Below are 18,314 nucleotides of genomic sequence, written 5' to 3'. Positions count from 1 at the left end.
GCCTCCCAATGTGAGGGGGATGCCATCAACAAACCCCAAATAGAAATGTTGGCTTGTGCCTTCTTGAGTTGGGTCAAAATAGGGTTGTCGGGCTGCTTCCCTGAACTACTAGCTCCAGCCACGTTGTAGTTTGGTTGCTTTACCACTAGGGCCTTACCCTTGTAGTCTTTCCACTTCGGGTTTCCATTATGCTTGGAGGCTTTTTCACAACAATTTCTATAAGATATTGATCCTTATCATCACTATCTATTATAGTGATTATCCCGATCATGGGATCATCTTCTTCTTCAGATTCCCATTCTCGGCTTAGGGTAGGAAGTCGAGGTCCTCCACAGATATCAAGAGCTTTGCTTGTAATTTCTCGATTGAGTTGGAAAGATGCTAGAATCCTGACCCACTGCTTCTTTCAATGTATCTTCTCCTCCTTTTTCTCTAAGGTTTTTCAATTGTTCGGCATAGTAGCGTTCACTGATGGCTACATCGCCTAACATTTGGTCAATTTCCTCCACACGAAGCTTCATTACGACAAAACGCCCATAAATATCAATTATCTATTCTTCAAGCTCTACTACAGAGTTTACATCGCATTCGAAAGCAACTCTGGATCATTATCATTGTCTGCATCAGTGGTGGAATCATCTTCCTCTATTGAAAGTGCCAAACGAATAGCATATGTTGGATCGATCATTGGGTCATCTCCCCCTATAGCATAAAATGAGTATGTCCCTGGATCCCCTGCTACATAATATCCAGACTCATCATCTTCATCATTGCTCCAAGGTTCAAAGTCATCACTATCATTCAAATCTTCCTCCTCCTCCTCATCATCATCTTCTTCACTGGTCTCTCCCTTACTGGGCTCTTCATCAGATTCTTTATTGCCATTAAATTCCCCTGCATCCAAACGCTCATATTATTCAGAACATATGGATCAAAAATCTCCATAGGATCAGACCTTGTTTCATTGGCTCAGATTTTAGCCATACTAGGCTCATCATTTTCTGTATCACTCCCTATGTGGACCAGGGATACAAGCTCTTTGATCTGTTCCCCGACAGCTAGTTCCATTACTGCCTTCAAGATGTCATCTGTAACTTCCTCAATTTCCTTAGGAGTCTCTTCTTGAGAGACAGCTATCTGAATTAGAGGTGTAAGGTCTACCTCTTGATCCTCTTCTAAAACATTTACTGATCCTTTGACGAAGTTGGTTTCAAAGAATCTGATAATGTGAGTATCTCCTTCCAATCATATCTTCCTATCCACCCTTCTTTCAGATCATTCAGTCGTTTGAGGGAATAAGACTAGGTTGGGGATGATAAGGGGTACGAGGTGGGATGGTAGGAAGGAGATGTGATATGGGAAGTGGGGTACCCTGATGAGGACAGAGGGTCATAGGATGATGTTGGAGGATAGGAGGTGGGGTACTCTAATGAAGATAATGGGTGGTAAGATGATGATGGAGTTCTTGATCTCGGGTAGTATGGCAAGAAAGAGGACGATGGTGAGGGTGGATGATATAAGGCGGTTGTTTCTTCCGATGGGGTTGGTGATGAGGGGGGAAATGCGGGTACTTGGTTTCCATACTCTGATTATTCTCCTGATGATTCTTCCTTCTTTGGGGTCTTCTTGACTTTGGCTCTTTCTCCCATGATTTTTTTATAGGTACTAGCATTTACATGGCCTTTGCGCTTCCTTGGTCTGATAAGTTGAGATGGGGCACTTTCTGTCGACTCCTCTTTCAACATACTAACCTTACCATGATTCGAGAGTGGATTGGTATTGACATTGGGAGGTTGTTTGACTTTAACCTCAATGGTTCCATTGTCCACCAAATCCTGGATTGCATGTTGCAAGCTCAAACATCTTTCGGTGGTGTGCCCCTTTTGAGTGTGGTAGGCACAATATTATACCAATCTGGAGGAGAATTACTAACCACTCTTGGAGCTATGGTCCCTAACAAGCCTTGCTTATTCAACTTCTCATATACTGAGGTCAAAGGCATTCCTAACTCCATAAAATATCTTCTTGGGCAGGGAGCCTTTTGGGGAACATCCGACTGTAATACAAATGGCTAGGAGTGTGAACTGTTTGTCAATGATTATGTGACTGTGTTTACCACATTTCCTCGTCCCATTTTGGCACCTTTCCCTAAGTCTTGAGACATCCCTTGATACTGGGTGTCTTTCAAGATCTTGTTCTCAACTTTAGTTCTTGTGGCAATCAATGCCTCAAAGGTTTAAAGGTGCTAGTAATAAAAGACATAATAGTATGGTCTGGAGAGATTCTCAATCAGCATTTCTACTTGTTCTACTTCTAAGGGTCGATCTACCATTTTGGTAGCCTTTTCCCTTAACCTCATCAAAAAAGCGATGAACCCCTCTTTGGGTTGCTATCTCAGCGTTTCAAGCTCCCGTCGCTTCACATCTACCTTAGTATTGTAAGAGTACTGCTTAGTGAAGGCTTTCACAATGGCTGACCAATTCTGGGTTTGTGTTGGCTCTAATTGTGTGAGCCATCTTAGTGCGGCTCTGGGTAACGTCAACATGAATGCTTGCCCTATCTGATCATCAACAAGCTGCCATGATCGTGCAATGGCTAAGAAACACCTTCAGACGGGCCTTAGGGTCTCCTGAACCATCAAACCTATTTGTCTACCATTTGAATTTCTCGGGAATTCTTACCCCAGAAAAGAAACTCATATCATCAGATCCTATTCCTTGGCCTTCAAGGCCTTTCCCTGCTCGGACCAAATTTTTGAGCTTTTCCAGTTGTTCTCTCATCCTTCTTTCCCTTTTGATTTTGGGAGGCTCCCTCTGAGCATGTGCTGCAAATTCTTCCTCTTCGTCCTCTATTACAACTCTTGGTGGAGGGACTCGGTTATAAGCCCCCCGCAGACTAGTTGGTCGAGTAGGGGAAACTCCTCGTTAACCAGTTATCAGATGGGTGAGACACCCCGCTAGCTGACTGGCCTGGCTGGTTCTGACTCTTCTGTGGGAGGGATCATGTCTACTCTTGGAGGGTTCTCTAATAGATGCAGCACTCGTGATGTTTAACTTCAGCCATTTCTATTTGTAGCATCTCTACAGGACGAACCCATGCTGGCTCAGGCATTTCATTGTCGGTTGGATCCATATGGACCAAGCTGTGATCACCAGGAGAAAGACAATCCCGAAGAGATGATGGAGGGGATACTGGACTTAAGCGAGTCAACTGATTACCTGGCATGTCCAGGCAGACCGTGAATAATCCTTGAGACGTGGAATTATGCCTAAATCATGAGTGATTTATTTTAGGATTCTTGTATTCCCACCCCCTTATTCATTCATCCATTCATTTATCAACCAATGATCCATCCGAAGTTAGTCCACCTAATGATAAACAGTAGATCGGGATTGATACCCCTAGCCAACTCAATGTCATTAAGTGGGAAATACACACAAATAGCTTAGACAGAATATTCCTATAAAACATTCCAAGTTAAGAAGGTTATGCTTTCCTTAATCTTATCCCATTAGGTGACCTTCCTCCTAGTTTCCTCTGGTCTTTGAATAATTAGGGACTTTGCATGACTTTTGACAGGAATCACCACGGAGTCATATGTACCAAATTATCCATATATTGTTTCTAAAGAGGAAGGACACCATTTTATCCGAAACCCACTTAGGAGAGCATTTCCTTATGACTAGAATGCGTTGTAAGAAGATTCTTTCCCAAGACCTCAAGTAAGTTCTACAAGTTAGCTTGTGGCATTCCTAGCATTCTCCATCTATTTCCTACATGATGTGAGCATGTAGTGGATGCAAATAGGACCGACCCGGCTAACCTTGATAGGATCTATATACGCAAGGTACATGATCCTTTTGATATACCCAAAGGTACGTGATCAAGAGGGTAGCGTCCTTGCTCATTACTCGTGACTACACATGCAGTTAAGCAACTGGCTACGGGGGTGGTAGAATCGTGAGTGATTGTGTACATAAGTGTAATGTGGGGGTTACTATCATTCGATCTCAAAATGTCATAATATGCGTGGACCTCCCCGAGGATGTTGGCACAATTACGAACATCCTCGCATTTCAACAGCATCCTTCACACCCTTGTACAGGATGAGCTACCATTTGCTCTTAGAGTACTCTCCATGACATGCACTGACCTCCTCGAGGGTGAAGGCATGACAGGGAGTCCCTCGCCAAATAATTTCACTTCAAGCACGATACATAATGTGGTTAGTGAATACATTTACAAACATGGGTTAGCCAAACACGTTCTCAAACAAGTGTGGTGGAAAATGTTCTTGCATTTAAAGATAGCATATAATTTCAGAAGCTTGATAGATCCCCAGTGGAGTCGCTACTCTGAGGTAGTGGCCTGAATTTCCTAGCCCTTCTCCTCTCTTTCTATGTCTTTCTCTTCTGATGTGTGCCTTCGTGGGCCCTGGACCACCACATCACCACTCAGAGATACGTGATGGCTTATTTCACAGGGCTCCTCTCTCTCTCTCTCTCTTTCTCTCTCTCTGTTGAGATGAATGGTTCGGAGGTATACCCTCATTGGGTTGATGATGGTCCAATGGGGGGTTGGGATCATGCAAAAGGGGTTTGGAGTCACCACTTAGGATTATGGGCCTAAGACCAAGGGGTGGGCTCGATTCTTAAGAAAAGGGCCCAGAAGTTGGTCTAGTCCCGAGAATAAAGTACATGTTAGGTTGTAGAATTGATAAGGTGTTAGGCACCCAATCTACCCAGTTCAACCGATCTTCCTACTAGACGCTTAAGAACGAATATTTTCCATGATTATTTCTACACCGCATGCATGGCTAAATTATGGCATATATATACATTAACAAAAAATAATTACATATGCACACTAAAACATGATCAATAAAATGTATACATTATGACAATTCAGATGAGGGATTATACCTGAGCTTAACCCCTATCTCGGGTCAAGAGGGGTGGACCTCCGATTGGTGTGGATATGAACTTTCTTGTGAATTCTTTCGGCTCAGGGGAAGGTGGTCTTGACCTCCAACTTCCTTTCTTTAGAGATGCTAACTATAGTGGTCTTCGGATATTTGATAGAGGTTCGGCTAGGGAAGAGTGATTCTTGTGCTGGTAGTCTAGCAAAACTTTGGTTAGGGAAGGCCGGTTATGGAATCAGTATTTTAGTAGAGCTTTGGCTGGGAAAATGTGATAAGAGGCTAAGACTTTGGTGGATTTTGGCAGAGCTTCGGCTAGGGAAAGGCTCCTGGATGGCTAAGGCTTGGGCGGCACTTCAGTAGAGCTTCGGCTAGGGAAGGGCTACTAAAAGACTAAGGCTTGGGCGGCACTTCGACAGAGCTTTGGCTAAGAAAGGCTACTTGGAATGCTAAGGCTTGGGCGGTACTTTGGCAGAGCTTCGGCTAGGGAAGGCTACTTGGAAGGCTAAAGCTTGGGCGACACTTTGGTAAAGCATTGGCTAGGGAAGACTAAGAAAGGGCTAGGCAAGCCAAGGAAAAGGGGCTAGAGCGGGCAATGCTAGAGGGGTGCGAATAAGGGCAAAGGGAGGGGCCAACAAGAGCAAGAGGGATATGGGATTCACTCACCCAAGGTAAGGGGGTAGGTATATCAACCAAGTGTGTCTTGGGGTAGTAAATAGTGCCCTATTTATAGATTTCTAGATCCCAAGGAGTGATTTTCGGAGGTTTTTGGGTGAGAGAATTCGTGGCCCTAGATCTTGGTCCGACGATTCTATCTTCTGAAGGTGATATCAGAAGATCCGACGGTTCGATTTTGATGTACCATATATCGTTGGGATCGTGATTCCGTGCACTATCCATCCATACGGTCACTTTTGACCTGATTCCTTTGTATATGTCATGTCATGATCGAATCCCTTTTTTCTCCAATTCTAGGATTTCTAGGTATAGAAAGGGGTATTTCAGGGTTAGACCATCTTAGTCAATGTTATCTCTGTAAAATGGAGGCAAATGGCTATGTTCACAATCCGTGAGTCATCATAGCCGGGGAGGGTGACAAAATTGGGTGTCTACAGGATCCCACAGCACTTCATAACCTTTCGGTTTGTTATTGCCTAGCTTGCTCTAAGCGACAAAATGAGGTGTCTATATCCCTACTGTTCCGTCTCCTTTTATTCTTTGACGTGTGACTATATTCCTTTTTCCCCTTGTTTGGATCATTGAATTCCTTATTCTTTATTTGATGTTTGGTTTCCTTCTTCTTTTGGGAGTTCTCATTTTTCTTTCTTGCCTTGTAGCATTGGGTACTAATATGGGAATTCTCCTAATTATTAGACCCTAGGGGCTAATAGGACTTAATTAACAAAAGCTACCATTGTACTAGGCTAGAGGTAGGCCAAAATGTGCATAAAAAAAAAATAAAAAGACTAAGGTTTGAACCAATGACTAGTGGATTTTGATGATTTGGGGTAGCTACTAACCAAAGGTAGTGATTGAGAAAAATAATAATACCACAAGCGCATGGGTCGTGTGTAGATGTGGGACAATCACGAGGAGGTGAGCTCCATGGAAAATTTAGGCAGAATGTACTAACTAATGGGGTTGTCACAAATTAATTTAAATTAGGCTAACAACTATGCAAAACCAATGAAATTAAAACTAAACAAATTAAACTAACAAGAGCAACAAAAACTCATGCAAATTAACAATGTTGCTAAAGCTAAAATAAAATCAGGTGATGTAAGAATAGGCAGAAATAACTCAGGAATAAACCACCAAGAAATTAGAGATAACATGTCATAAAATTGAATCACTAAATTGTATGTTTGAACTAGGTCAATAGAAGATACGAGTCTAAACCTAATATATTCTATAAGTAATTCAACACATATGGCATAAAAGATTATAAGCAAGACTAGATTGAAAGTAAACAATTATGCATACGATTGAATTTTTAGTGGCATAAATGATTTAGAACTTTTCAATTTAGCTTTGGTTGAATGGGAGTTAAATTAATGGGTAACCAATTTAATCACAACTCACTCTTCTCTCATGGTCTCATCCATCCCCAAGTTGGGTGATTTAGTTAGCCATGATGAAGAAGAAATAACAGTGAGATAGAGAGATTGAGACATAGGATTCAAAGAAAATAAAGAAGGAGAGAACAATGTTAGTGAGCAAACTCGCATGAAATAATCCAAACTCTTGAATCCAAGCTCCAATTACAATTCAAAGTAAAAAATAAATCCTAAACAGTTTGTCTAATGCAGAAAAATAATCTAAGCTAAGGAATTACAAAATCAGGCGAAGAAGAATTAAGGGTGAAGAAAAGAGAGGGCGGCAGTTTCAGGCTAGGTCCAAATCTCCTCTCTTTTTTGAGAAAGAGTTAGGGAGCAGTCATATAGGAGAGAGGATAGGGAGAGAGGCGGTAGGAGATAGAGAAGAAATAGGAGTGGAGAGAGGGATGCGTTATATGAGAGAGAGAGAGAGAGAGAGAGAGAGAGAGAGAGAGAGATGGATTCGTGAGAAAGAGATGTTGGGGAGAAGGGTAACATGAGAGTGAGAGGTTTTAAGGGCTGATTAGAACAAGGAGAGAGAAAGTAGAAGAGGTGGAGTTGTATTATGAGTGGGAGAAAAGAAAGGGAGAGAGATGGCATTAGAAAGAGAGAAAATATGTAGTTTCCTATTTCTTCTCTTCATTTTTTTTCTTTCTTCCCTATTTCTCCTCCAATCTTGTGCAACTCCCTTTGGCCAATTTTTAACTTGCTACCCAATCTCTTGGTCAAACTTCAAATTTGATGTGAAATTCCTCCTTTGCACTTGATTGCTTCAGTGAAACCTTTTTCCCATCTTGCCCTTGATCACATATGAATTGATCCATATGTAGCTTGGTGTCTATATCGCATCACATCCGTCCAAATAGCATCAATTATGTGCATAGCCTTGTAACCTATATATGTGAGAAAAATAAATTATGTAATCACTTTTATTATTGATCTAGAATCAAAATACTCAATTAAAACAGTAACGATGTCTAAAATATGGCCTAATCAGGTGGCCTTCCTTAATAGGCATAATGAGATGAAGTCTCCCTTTAGGTTCTGTTCGAAGGAGATAAGATGTGTGGAAAGTTCAATATCTTTCATTACCAAATCTTTGACACCTAAGTTTGCTATAAAATAATGAAAGAAATATGGAATGAAATTGACTTTTGATTGATATGAAATATAACTTCTACATTAGGGAAATGAAAGTAAGATAGGAATCTCTCTACATTGCCTCCTTCATCCTTTGCATGACTCTATCTTTGCTTATTACATTGCCGCTTCTCCGGACAGACTCCAAATTTTCCGATCTATGGGATCTTATATCGCATGCTGAAGCTGAAAACATTATCAATGATGTGTCCTCATTGTGTACAGTATGCATGGTACAAATTGGGCTTCTACCAAATCGGGGGTTAGATTGGGGATCAAGCATGGGTCAACTTTGGAAATTATCCCCAATTCGCTTAGGTTGTGTTTGGTTGTATATTTCGTTGGAGAGTCTTTCTAGTGAAACACGGTTCTCTGTTTTTTAAACCGTTTGGTTGTTTTAGAAGGTGTTTCTACTTAAACATACTAATTCATTTGAAACACCTATTAAAGCTAAATGTTGTTCATATAAGAATTAGGGTAAATAGCAAAACTCACTTTTGACACATATATTTCTAGCCCTCATATAAATAGCTGTTGTTAAGTAGTCATTTATACTTTTTAAGATGTTGGAGCTCTTCAACTTCTTGTAGGCCTGTTTGCCCTTGGACGAACCTCGTCCTTAAAAGTTAATACTTAAGCTAATGGGGAAGGTCTATGGTCCCTGAATGAGTAAAAAAATTAAAGGGGGGTCTGGTAATGGAGAATGATCAGATAGTGTTTCTAGTGTTTGAAATATCGTTACTAGTCCGCTGTTGATCTTTTATCCAATGGTAGAATCTTGAAAACATGGTAGAATTGTTTTGAGAATCCCACAGTGGCCTTCACAAGCACAGTAATGCAACAATTTCATATCTAAACCAGAAATTATGCTTCTTGGGTTCTACTGCTCACCTTCATGATACATAATTTTTGTAAATTCTGGTCCTTTACATCAATAGTTTCCTATCTTTCCTCATTATTACTACCTTCACTTTTTTTATTGCTAATTTTGCTGGTATTACTTCTAATCCTAACTTTTGGGAGGGAGGGAGAAAGTATTAAAGCACGCATTGATAGTTACACAAGCTATTATTAATGGATTCTTGTTGTGTTACCATAAACTCTTATCTTATCCTAAAATGATATTTAGGAATTTTCTAACATTTATTGTTCCTTTAACTTTAAATTTAACTTGCATCCTTTGAATTCTATTGCATTCTCACTGAAAGACAAGGGTGTGTGTGCGGGGGGGGGTTGTGTATGAATTGGAATATTTGGCTGTGTTAGTTCTACTAGCTAATTTAAAATATAAAAGCAGTCATAACATTATTACGACCAAGTAGCTTTATTTGAATTCTTCCTGATTTTGTTGGTTCTTTGGCATCTTTCAGGCATGGATAGATGTGAAGTTGACATCTTCTCAACTCTGTAGAGAAAGCGTGTACAAAATGTCTCTAAAGCACTTGACCCTCAAGTGTGTCTCTTCGAGGCAAGTTCATAGTAGTTTTGGGTTATACTATGTGGACTGCTATATGTGCCTTTATGTATGGAACATAATTGTTTGTATGGCTTAAAACAGAGTGAAGGATCAATCATGCACAACCGATGAATTTGAAGTTACTTTATCCTTCATGCTTGGATGCAAACTATTTAGTTGTGAAGGCTTTAAGTTGAAATGAAAAAATACCATTTGCTTAGAAGAATAACATTATATTGGTTTAAGATCTCAGGGAGTTGAGCAACCCTTTCGTGGAGCAAGCATTACTATACACTGTGGCAACTGCACATGTAATATTTTCTGACAAGAGTAAGGACATGCTATGCAATCTACTTTTGCAAGGTAAAGTTTGTATTTTATGCACTCATCTTGCCTACTTAATATAGCAATAGGACTCCATGAATCTAAATTCGTAATTGTATTAGCGATGTAGGTCTTGATATTACAATCTTAGGTTGCAATGATTTCTATTCATACTGTAATAAGGTACTCTTCTCATAGTGATGAAGTTGTTTGTTTTAGTTTTCTTTGGCTTCATGGTCTTTTACTCCCCCTCCCACTCTTTAATAGAAATAATTTTGAAATTCAAACATGGTAGCAGGTTTATTCTTCTGTTTATTCTACTTTATTTTACAAATTACTAAATCTTGAGCCTGAGTCTAGTTAAAAATGATGTGAAGTGAAGGGAAGGGAAGGGAAGGGAAGGGAAGGAAAGGAATTCAGGAAAAAATATAACGGGAATTTTTCTCTCTTTACCTATAATTTTGTGTAAATAACTTTAAAATTTTCATATCTAGTAGTTAAAGTTTAATCACTTTTCAAGGGAATGTGATGATGTAGGGGGTTCCTAGGTGACTAAGTTTCCTACAAGATTAACTAACTAGGTAGGGTAGACTTAAAGGACTTGGGTAGGACAAAACAAAGAAAGCTCAGCAAACAAGATTTAACATGCAAAATAAAATGAGACTAATGAACAAAGTAGCAAAGAGCAATAATAATCTAGGAAGAAAAACACATAAACTCACTCAAGCTTCAAGGGGGAACATGGGGTAGGGAACATGGCAGCAAGCTAAATTAGGTTATGACATTAGCTTATTAAGCACCAAAGATAGATAAAGATATCATATTATATGCTCCAAAATCAGTTATACTAGTAATAAGAAAATCAACAATACTTAAGGTAAAACAGTGATGTAAATAAAGGTTAAACAATGGCTAAAAAGGGGGGTGGGTTTTAATGGAAGTAATGGAGTAAATAATGAGGGGATAATGGGGGAATGGGAGGGTTCATTCTATACTCACTTATTGCCCAAATCTGAGAACAAAAGAAGACAACCCAGATTTTGAAGTCGGTGTCCAATAACACTCCAATTATTGAAAGGAGCTCAGCAGGAGCCTAGTTTTAACGTAAAGAACAGCAGCACCTAGTATTGAAGAAAAAGTTCGACAATAGTCTAACATCAAAGGGGAGATCAGCAGCAACAGTTCAACATTAAGGGGGAAAAACAACAACAGCAATTCAGCCTCAAGGGGAAATAAAACACTAGCAGCAGTTCAGCATCAAAGGGTAACAACAACAGCAGATGTTAGCCAGCAGCAGTAGAAAGTAAGCAGCAACAGTAAAAGTAAACAGCAGCAGTAGGAAAACTGGGAGAGAGAGGGGGAGGCGAGAGAAGAGGGGAGAGAGAGAGAGAGAGAGAGAGAGAGAGAGAGAGAGAGAGAGAGAGAGAAAAGGAGAGAGGCAAGAAAGAGAGAGAGAAAGACGAGATTGAGAGAGAGGGAATCGTGAGAGGGGTGGGTGGTTTGCTCATTGGCTGATTTTCAATTCTAATTCATTAATTCTAAGATGGCCAATGGCCTTACTCATAAATAGAGAAATAATTACTAAAAAAAAAAAGATTAGCTTTAGGAATATAATTTCAGAATAAAAGTTTCCTAAAACAAATAGGAAATAAAATAGGGGGTTATTTAGTTTCCTACTTAATTCAAAGACTTAAATAAAATAAGGTACTAGGAAATAAGCTACTAAAATAACTAATAGCCGTGGGGTCCATAAAATCTGGACGGTAGGAGAGAGAAAGAGGAAGAGGCCAGCGACAGTCTCTTTCCTCATTCTCACGGTAGACCAAGAAGGGTCGACCAGTAGCCTTCTTCCTCCTTTTTTTTCCTTCTTTCTCTATCTTCCTTCCTGGTTTCTTCTAATCCTCCAACCACAGAGATGGGACTAGTTGGGTCTTCTTCTTCTTTCGATTGTACACTTTGATGTCCCCATCAGAATGGCTCACCAAGACTATGAGGATGTGGAGGTTGCACACATTGTTGCTTTGAAAGAATTCTACTATGTTCATTTCTATGTTGAACAAAAAAAGAAGTATAGAGAAAAAGTGGGTTTACCTTGAAGCTCCAAGAAATCCTCTCTAGGTTGATTTTGGTTGATAATGAAAGGTAGTAGAAGAAGATTGCAAAAATTGATGTTTTGTGGCCAAATTTCCCCATTCTTGGTCGAAACCCATTAAATTTGAGAGATTCTACTGAAATATGGGAAACAATGTATGTTTCTATTGAAACATGTCACTTACATAAGCATGGGCTGGCCAGTTTGGTCGAACCATGTGAAACTTAGGAAATTTCGTCGAAACCTATCAAAACTGGTCAAATCCAGTAACATTTTGGTTTTGATCCTTGGTTCATTTCGAGCCATACCGAAACTGGGAAATTTCGAGGAGATTTAGATCCTTGCTGGAGAACATGAATCGTCAGAATCGAAAATGACTCTCAAGGGCTCAAAATTAGCATTCACATAGACTTATTGGCTTTAGTATGCCTTCCATAATCCCCTTTTGGATTTGGATGACTCTCACCCACTGTTAAGTGCTACCACACAAGCATTATGTGGACTTCCTTCTGCTCTCCCTACTTCACTAGTAGAGGGTTCATTAGAGATTGTTTTGGGGGGAAGGGGGGAAGAGTTTGGGAACAGGGGATGCTTTGCTTAACATATACTAGTGGATCTGTGTAATGATGTAATCAAAGATATTACTTTGATTTGCAACTTTGCATCATTTTGTTCTTCAACCCTGTACAACAACAGCGTTGGAATCCCAATCTAGAACCTAAATCGGAGTTAGAATTACAAGCTGGAGTGGAGTGGCAGTAACAACTGCGACGGGAGGGGCAGCAGTGGCGAAGTAATCATAGCGGTGGTGAGACTCTTGTGACTTGGGAAAAACTCAATGTCAAGTGAAATTCAGGGTGACTTGGATTGAGCCGCCTTTTTTGTTTGTTTTTGTTTTCTTTTTTTAATGTCTAGGCAAGTCAACGTGACTCTTGATTAGGTTTTCAATATTTTGACTCAATTTGGGTGACTTGCTCGAATCAAAACCTTGTTTTTCCAATAATAATTTTTAATTATGTGTGTTCTAGTACTGAATTTTGTGTAGGGTTATATTACACTATTAGAGAAAGTATACATCAGCTTACAATGTATAGAATTTAAAGCCAAACTAACATTGAGTGATTTTTTACAATTTAAGGGTTCCACCATGTTTAGAGGGCCTAAAATAGGATTTTCTAGAAGTTTCAGGACCTAATTTGGCCATATGGACCTTAAAATCAACAATGGAATCTAAGGGTGTAAATCGGCTTGGTTCTAGGTATTTGGCTCAGTTTTGGTTTGGGTCAAAAGAGATATGTTGGAACCGACTTGGTTTTGACATGTGATACTCTAACTGATTTGAGCTCGGTTTGATTTTTATTCGGTTACATTTGGTTTCAGCAAAACTGCAAGCTGAATTTTGAGAAACTGCTTACTATTAGGTACATAGACAAAATACAAAGAAACTAACCCACTAACCCTAGCTAGATGAATTGATAAACTAATATCAAAAGTGAGACTACTCACTCATCACATGAAGGATTGGACAAAAAGGAAAAAAGAAAAAGATGAAGAGACGATTGTAGGCAAAGCGTGAAGCTTAGAAGTTTGGAACACCATGATTGTCAATCTTCTCCTATCGACTGGGGTGTATTGGTTCTAGTTTAGAGTTGGGAGATGAGAGATTTGAGAGATTGGGAGATATCTTCCCTAGCCGAGGGCCACCAGAGAATGAAGATGAAACCCTTCTACCCAAGGTCTTGGCTACCATACTTGGGAAGGAGTGCTTGACAAGAGAGAATATGCAATGAAGTGAAAAGTAAACCAGCTGCACAACTCCAATTCCAAAGCTTCTACTATGGGACTCTTCATTTAGATAAACAGAATAGAAAAACTAAAGGACTTTCCTTCCTTCTTCATTGATATTATTTAAAATTTTTTATTTTGAAACTATGCCATGGGAGTTGTGTCATAATAAGAATAAGACATTATACAATTATACATAATACATCTGACTTCTAATGTCCCTATTCGATTTTGAATTTAATGAGATTGGGGTAATAAATGCTATTAAATTCGGTTTTCGGTTCTTTGGTTGAATCCGGGACCTAGTCGAACCGAAGTAAATACTCTGGTACTCAAATCAGATTTGAATCGAATTTATTCGGTTCGGTTTGATCAGATTAATTCGGCTCGGTTTCTATCTTGGTATTCGGTTTCGGTTACAAATAGACACCCTTAATTGAAACCTGCAACCGAAACATACTAGGTTTCAGTCAAAATTTGCAATATTACGAAATATTTTGGTTTCAAGCCAGGTTTCAAAACTTGGTTGTGAATATGAGCTATTGCTCATATAGTTTCCACTTATTAGTTTATGATTACAACAACAACAACAAATTTTTTTTAACCAAATCAGCAGGTACACTACAAGTTTGAGCTTATGGGCGAGACATTATTCCTCACTTTAAATTTCATAGATAGATTCTTAGCATAGCAATTAGTTGGAGTGACAACCATGTAATAATGTCAACAGTCTCTCCCCTTGGCTTCTCTGTTCTTTGGATTTTGTTTTTTAGTGTTTCTGTGTTTTCAGGCTCTTAAAACCTACCGGTGGACATAGGGACAAGGACTTCATTTTGGAAGGGAGAGGAAGATACGAAGTTAGGGTTTCGCATTTCTGGATTAGCAAAACACAAGCTTACAGGCACAGTTCAGCTCCTCCAACGGGTCTCATATCAGCCCCATTGTTCTCGTATCAGCGCCATGGGTTTTCTGAATCTTCTTCATTCTTTTGATGGCTAGGCCATGCTTGTACGAAATCTGGAGATCTATTGTCTCATTTCTGGAAATCTGGTCCTTATTTGGAGATCTATTGCCTCATTTCTGGAAATCTGGTGATTACCCAAAGTATTAGTCCATGTGGGTTTTTCATCATTGAGAATGTTTGGAGAAAACTCATCTTTAAAAGCTATAAGATTCCCAAATCCATGTTCCAGAACCAGCATATTCAGGGCATTTACTGAAGGGTTTGTGGGCTAACCAAGTAGGGTTCTGGAGGGAGATGCCACATATATGTAAGCATTGCACAGATCTGTATTGTTCACATATATTGGGTAACATGCCTGGGCTGTTTCTATCAAAATATATAAATTGTTTAAAGATTCTCAACTTGTGGTTTTTATTAGTTTCTCTTTCTCTAGGGAATGGACCTTCTCAACTTGTGACTATCATATGTCTACTGGCATGTAAAAATGTTAAAACAAAATAATAGAGAACTATAATTATATGCTTCTGCACATGCAATATTGGATTCTTTGAGATTGGTTTCCTTCTCTACTAAGATTCAGACTAAATTCAATGTTATATTTGATGATCAGTTCGCTGAAGGATTTCTTTCTTGACAGCCAATCTAAGCCCTGAGGTTATGTTTGGTTGTTAAGAAAGGAATATAAATGGAAAGAAAAAATTCTTAGAAAAAAAAAAATAGAGGAGAGACTTAGACACATAACCTTCATCGTGGTGGGTTTATTCATCTTGCGGCCTTTCCCATTCATGGACTGGATGAGGTCATTGAAGAGTATAAGATATAAATTTAAACATTTTAAATGAATCATGAAAGATGGGGACAAGAAAAACCTTGCGGTGGGAAACTCAAGTTTAACACATGGGTTTTTCTGGTATCACAGTCTTTCGCAACTCCTGTAAATTAAATATAGCCTTATCACTATTGCGGTTTTCAAGGATCTGCACAACATGGACCGACGATCGTTGCCCCTACGATGATTGTTATGGGCGAATGTGCCATAGGCATGGCAAGCCTTCAATTACATTGTACCATTCGAGTGGAGCTGTTATTACACCTTGAGATACTTTAACCCAACAACAAAAATGCACAATTTTCTCTATTGAAAACATGGTTTAAAAGCCTAGGTGTATATGGTAGAAAGAGGAGAGATAAATCTCTAGGTACAATTTTTATTTTATTTTATTTTTAAATACTATCAACTGATGGAGTTAGAATAACCAAACAGTTTTTTTTAGATTGAATCCAAAGAATCAAACTGACAAATTAAGTAACCAAACAATTTTTAATGACTGATTCTACAGAATCATTCTCATAGATTTAGGTCAACCAAACAGTTTTCAGGAAGAAATACATAACATAATTATGGGTAACTAAACAGTTTTCCAGAATGACTCAAAAATAAATAATGTTCATCAAAACCACTCTCTACGGAATCTATGCCAAATAAAAAAAAATAACTCTAATGAATTATACAACCAAACACATTTGCTTGAAAGCGAGAATTAGTGGCATAGTGAGATAAGTGAATTCTCTCCTTTTCCCTGTGGTTTTCGTCCGACCTCAACTTTCTTCTAATTTATATGATGCCAAACAACATGCTTCAGATTCAGGTAACTATCTGTTGTGTGCCATTACTGAGTATGATACATGCAATATTGGTCTGACTTTTACCAAATGCCATACATGGTGAAAATGATCCATATATGTAGCATAAGTTATTCTCTATTGTCTACTCTCTATGACGCAAAATGTTCTTCCTTCATCACTAGCAGAGAAAGGCTTAATTTGTATGGTATGTATCGTCAACTATGTTTTTCATGTAGTCCATCTCCATCCATCAATGGTTATAAACCTAAAATGTCCAAATCAATACTTCACATAGCTGAAGGGCTGCCTGGATTAGCAGTAATGGCATGTGACATGTTGTTGTTAAGACTCAAGACCTCGGAACGAGCTAGGCGTTCACTTTGCCATCTCAAATAGCAAACATATGATAGTGGATGAATCCTTTCTCCATGCATACGTGTGTGAAGTACGAACTTGTTTCCTTGTTTGAGCCTTGAACCTTTGAACGGTAGATATTGAGAATGGATTCTCTCCTAAACTTAAGACGGTTTTTCATTTCACACTTTGATGGGGTGTCCACGTAAGTATCCTCCAAGTGATTCTGATCTGACGTCTGAGCCCACCTTAACATAAAAACTGTGGAAATCAAACTGAAAACATTTATTAAAATCGAATTGAATCATTTATATTGAAACTATTTCATAAAGGGTAATTTATAGCCCCACCACTTGGAGAATACCAATATTATAGGATCACCTTCTCTTTTTCACCAAATTAGATTCATATTTTCTACGGTTAGTATCTGTTACAGAATATACTAAAAAGGTTGACATCAACAGGTCATTTTTTTTTTTAAATATCATTTTACCCCTAAAAATAATGGCAAAGAAGTTGTAGAAGAGCTGAAATCGAGGAGTTCCAATGGTTCTTCGTGAATCCCAATCCTTCGTCTACCATAAAGATCTCCTCCGACGATGGTGCAATCAACGACAGAGATTTGAGGAACGTGGAGGTGAGGCTTCTCCCAGAGGCCGCAGTGGTCTCAGTTGGCCGGAGTCCCGAGACTTACGTGGTGGCATTAAAGGTGAAGGCTCCTCCACCCCCGGCATGCACTAGCACGACAGCGCCCCTGCTCGATCCCTCTCGCCTTGCGTCGATCGATCTGGTCACTGTGTTGGATGTCAGCGGAAGCATGACCGGTGCCAAATTGCAGATGCTGAAGCGTGCCATGCGGCTTGTGATATCATCGCTTGGCTCTTCTGATCGGCTCTCCATCATTGCCTTCTCGGCGTGCTCCAAGAGGTTGTTGCCGCTGAGAAGGATGACGGCTCAGGGCCAGCGCTCGACGCGGCGAATCATCGACCTGCTCGTCGCTGGGCAGGGTACCAGCGTTGGAGAAGCTCTGAGGAAAGCCGCTGAGGTGCTGGAAGATCGGTGGGAGAGATCCCGTGGCGAGTATCATGCTCCTATCGGATAGCCAGGACGAGCGTGTCTCTAGAGCGAATTCAGAGGATCGACGGTGCTCGAAACCCCAAGTGTCGTGGACAAGATTCTCACGTTTGGAGATCCCGGTGCACGCATTCGACTTCGGGGAGAATGCGAATTTAATTAAGCCCATGTGTCATCCATCCTCGAAACCCTTTATTTTTGTTAGAAATTATTCTTTTTCTTTTTTCGGGTGCTTCTTGTCTTCTTCGTCTTCATTGATTTCCTTCTCTTCGTCTGCTCTCCCGCCAATTTTAGTGGAATTTTTGTGGCAAAAAATCGCAATTAACCAATAAACTTCTCAGGTTTTTGTTCTTGGGGTTATTGGATTAAATTCCTCTGAACTTATATAATAGAAATGGAATCAGTTAATCTCTACTCTGCTAGAGCTTCAATTCGAATGCGTTTTTAAAGATTGTGTTCCATGTTCAATGGTGGCCATTTTCGAT

The 18,314-nt window shown here is 39.5% G+C and overlaps 1 protein-coding gene across 1 annotated transcript; it reads left to right on the top strand.

The window, feature by feature from the left end:
• The first annotated feature begins 8,252 nt into the window (after positions 1–8,252).
• Positions 8,253–17,857, top strand: LOC122092206 (E3 ubiquitin-protein ligase WAV3-like). Its single transcript, XM_042662548.1, has 3 exons — positions 8,253–8,378; positions 9,525–9,622; positions 17,278–17,857. The coding sequence occupies exons 1-3, from the start codon at positions 8,253–8,255 to the stop codon at positions 17,855–17,857; spliced, it is 804 nt and encodes a 267-aa protein (XP_042518482.1).
• Positions 17,858–18,314: the final 457 nt, after the last annotated feature.

The sequence above is a fragment of the Macadamia integrifolia genome, chromosome 10, assembly GCF_013358625.1.
Source record: "Macadamia integrifolia cultivar HAES 741 chromosome 10, SCU_Mint_v3, whole genome shotgun sequence".
Taxonomy (NCBI): domain Eukaryota; kingdom Viridiplantae; phylum Streptophyta; class Magnoliopsida; order Proteales; family Proteaceae; genus Macadamia; species Macadamia integrifolia.
This window is presented reverse-complemented; position numbering and strand designations above follow the sequence as displayed.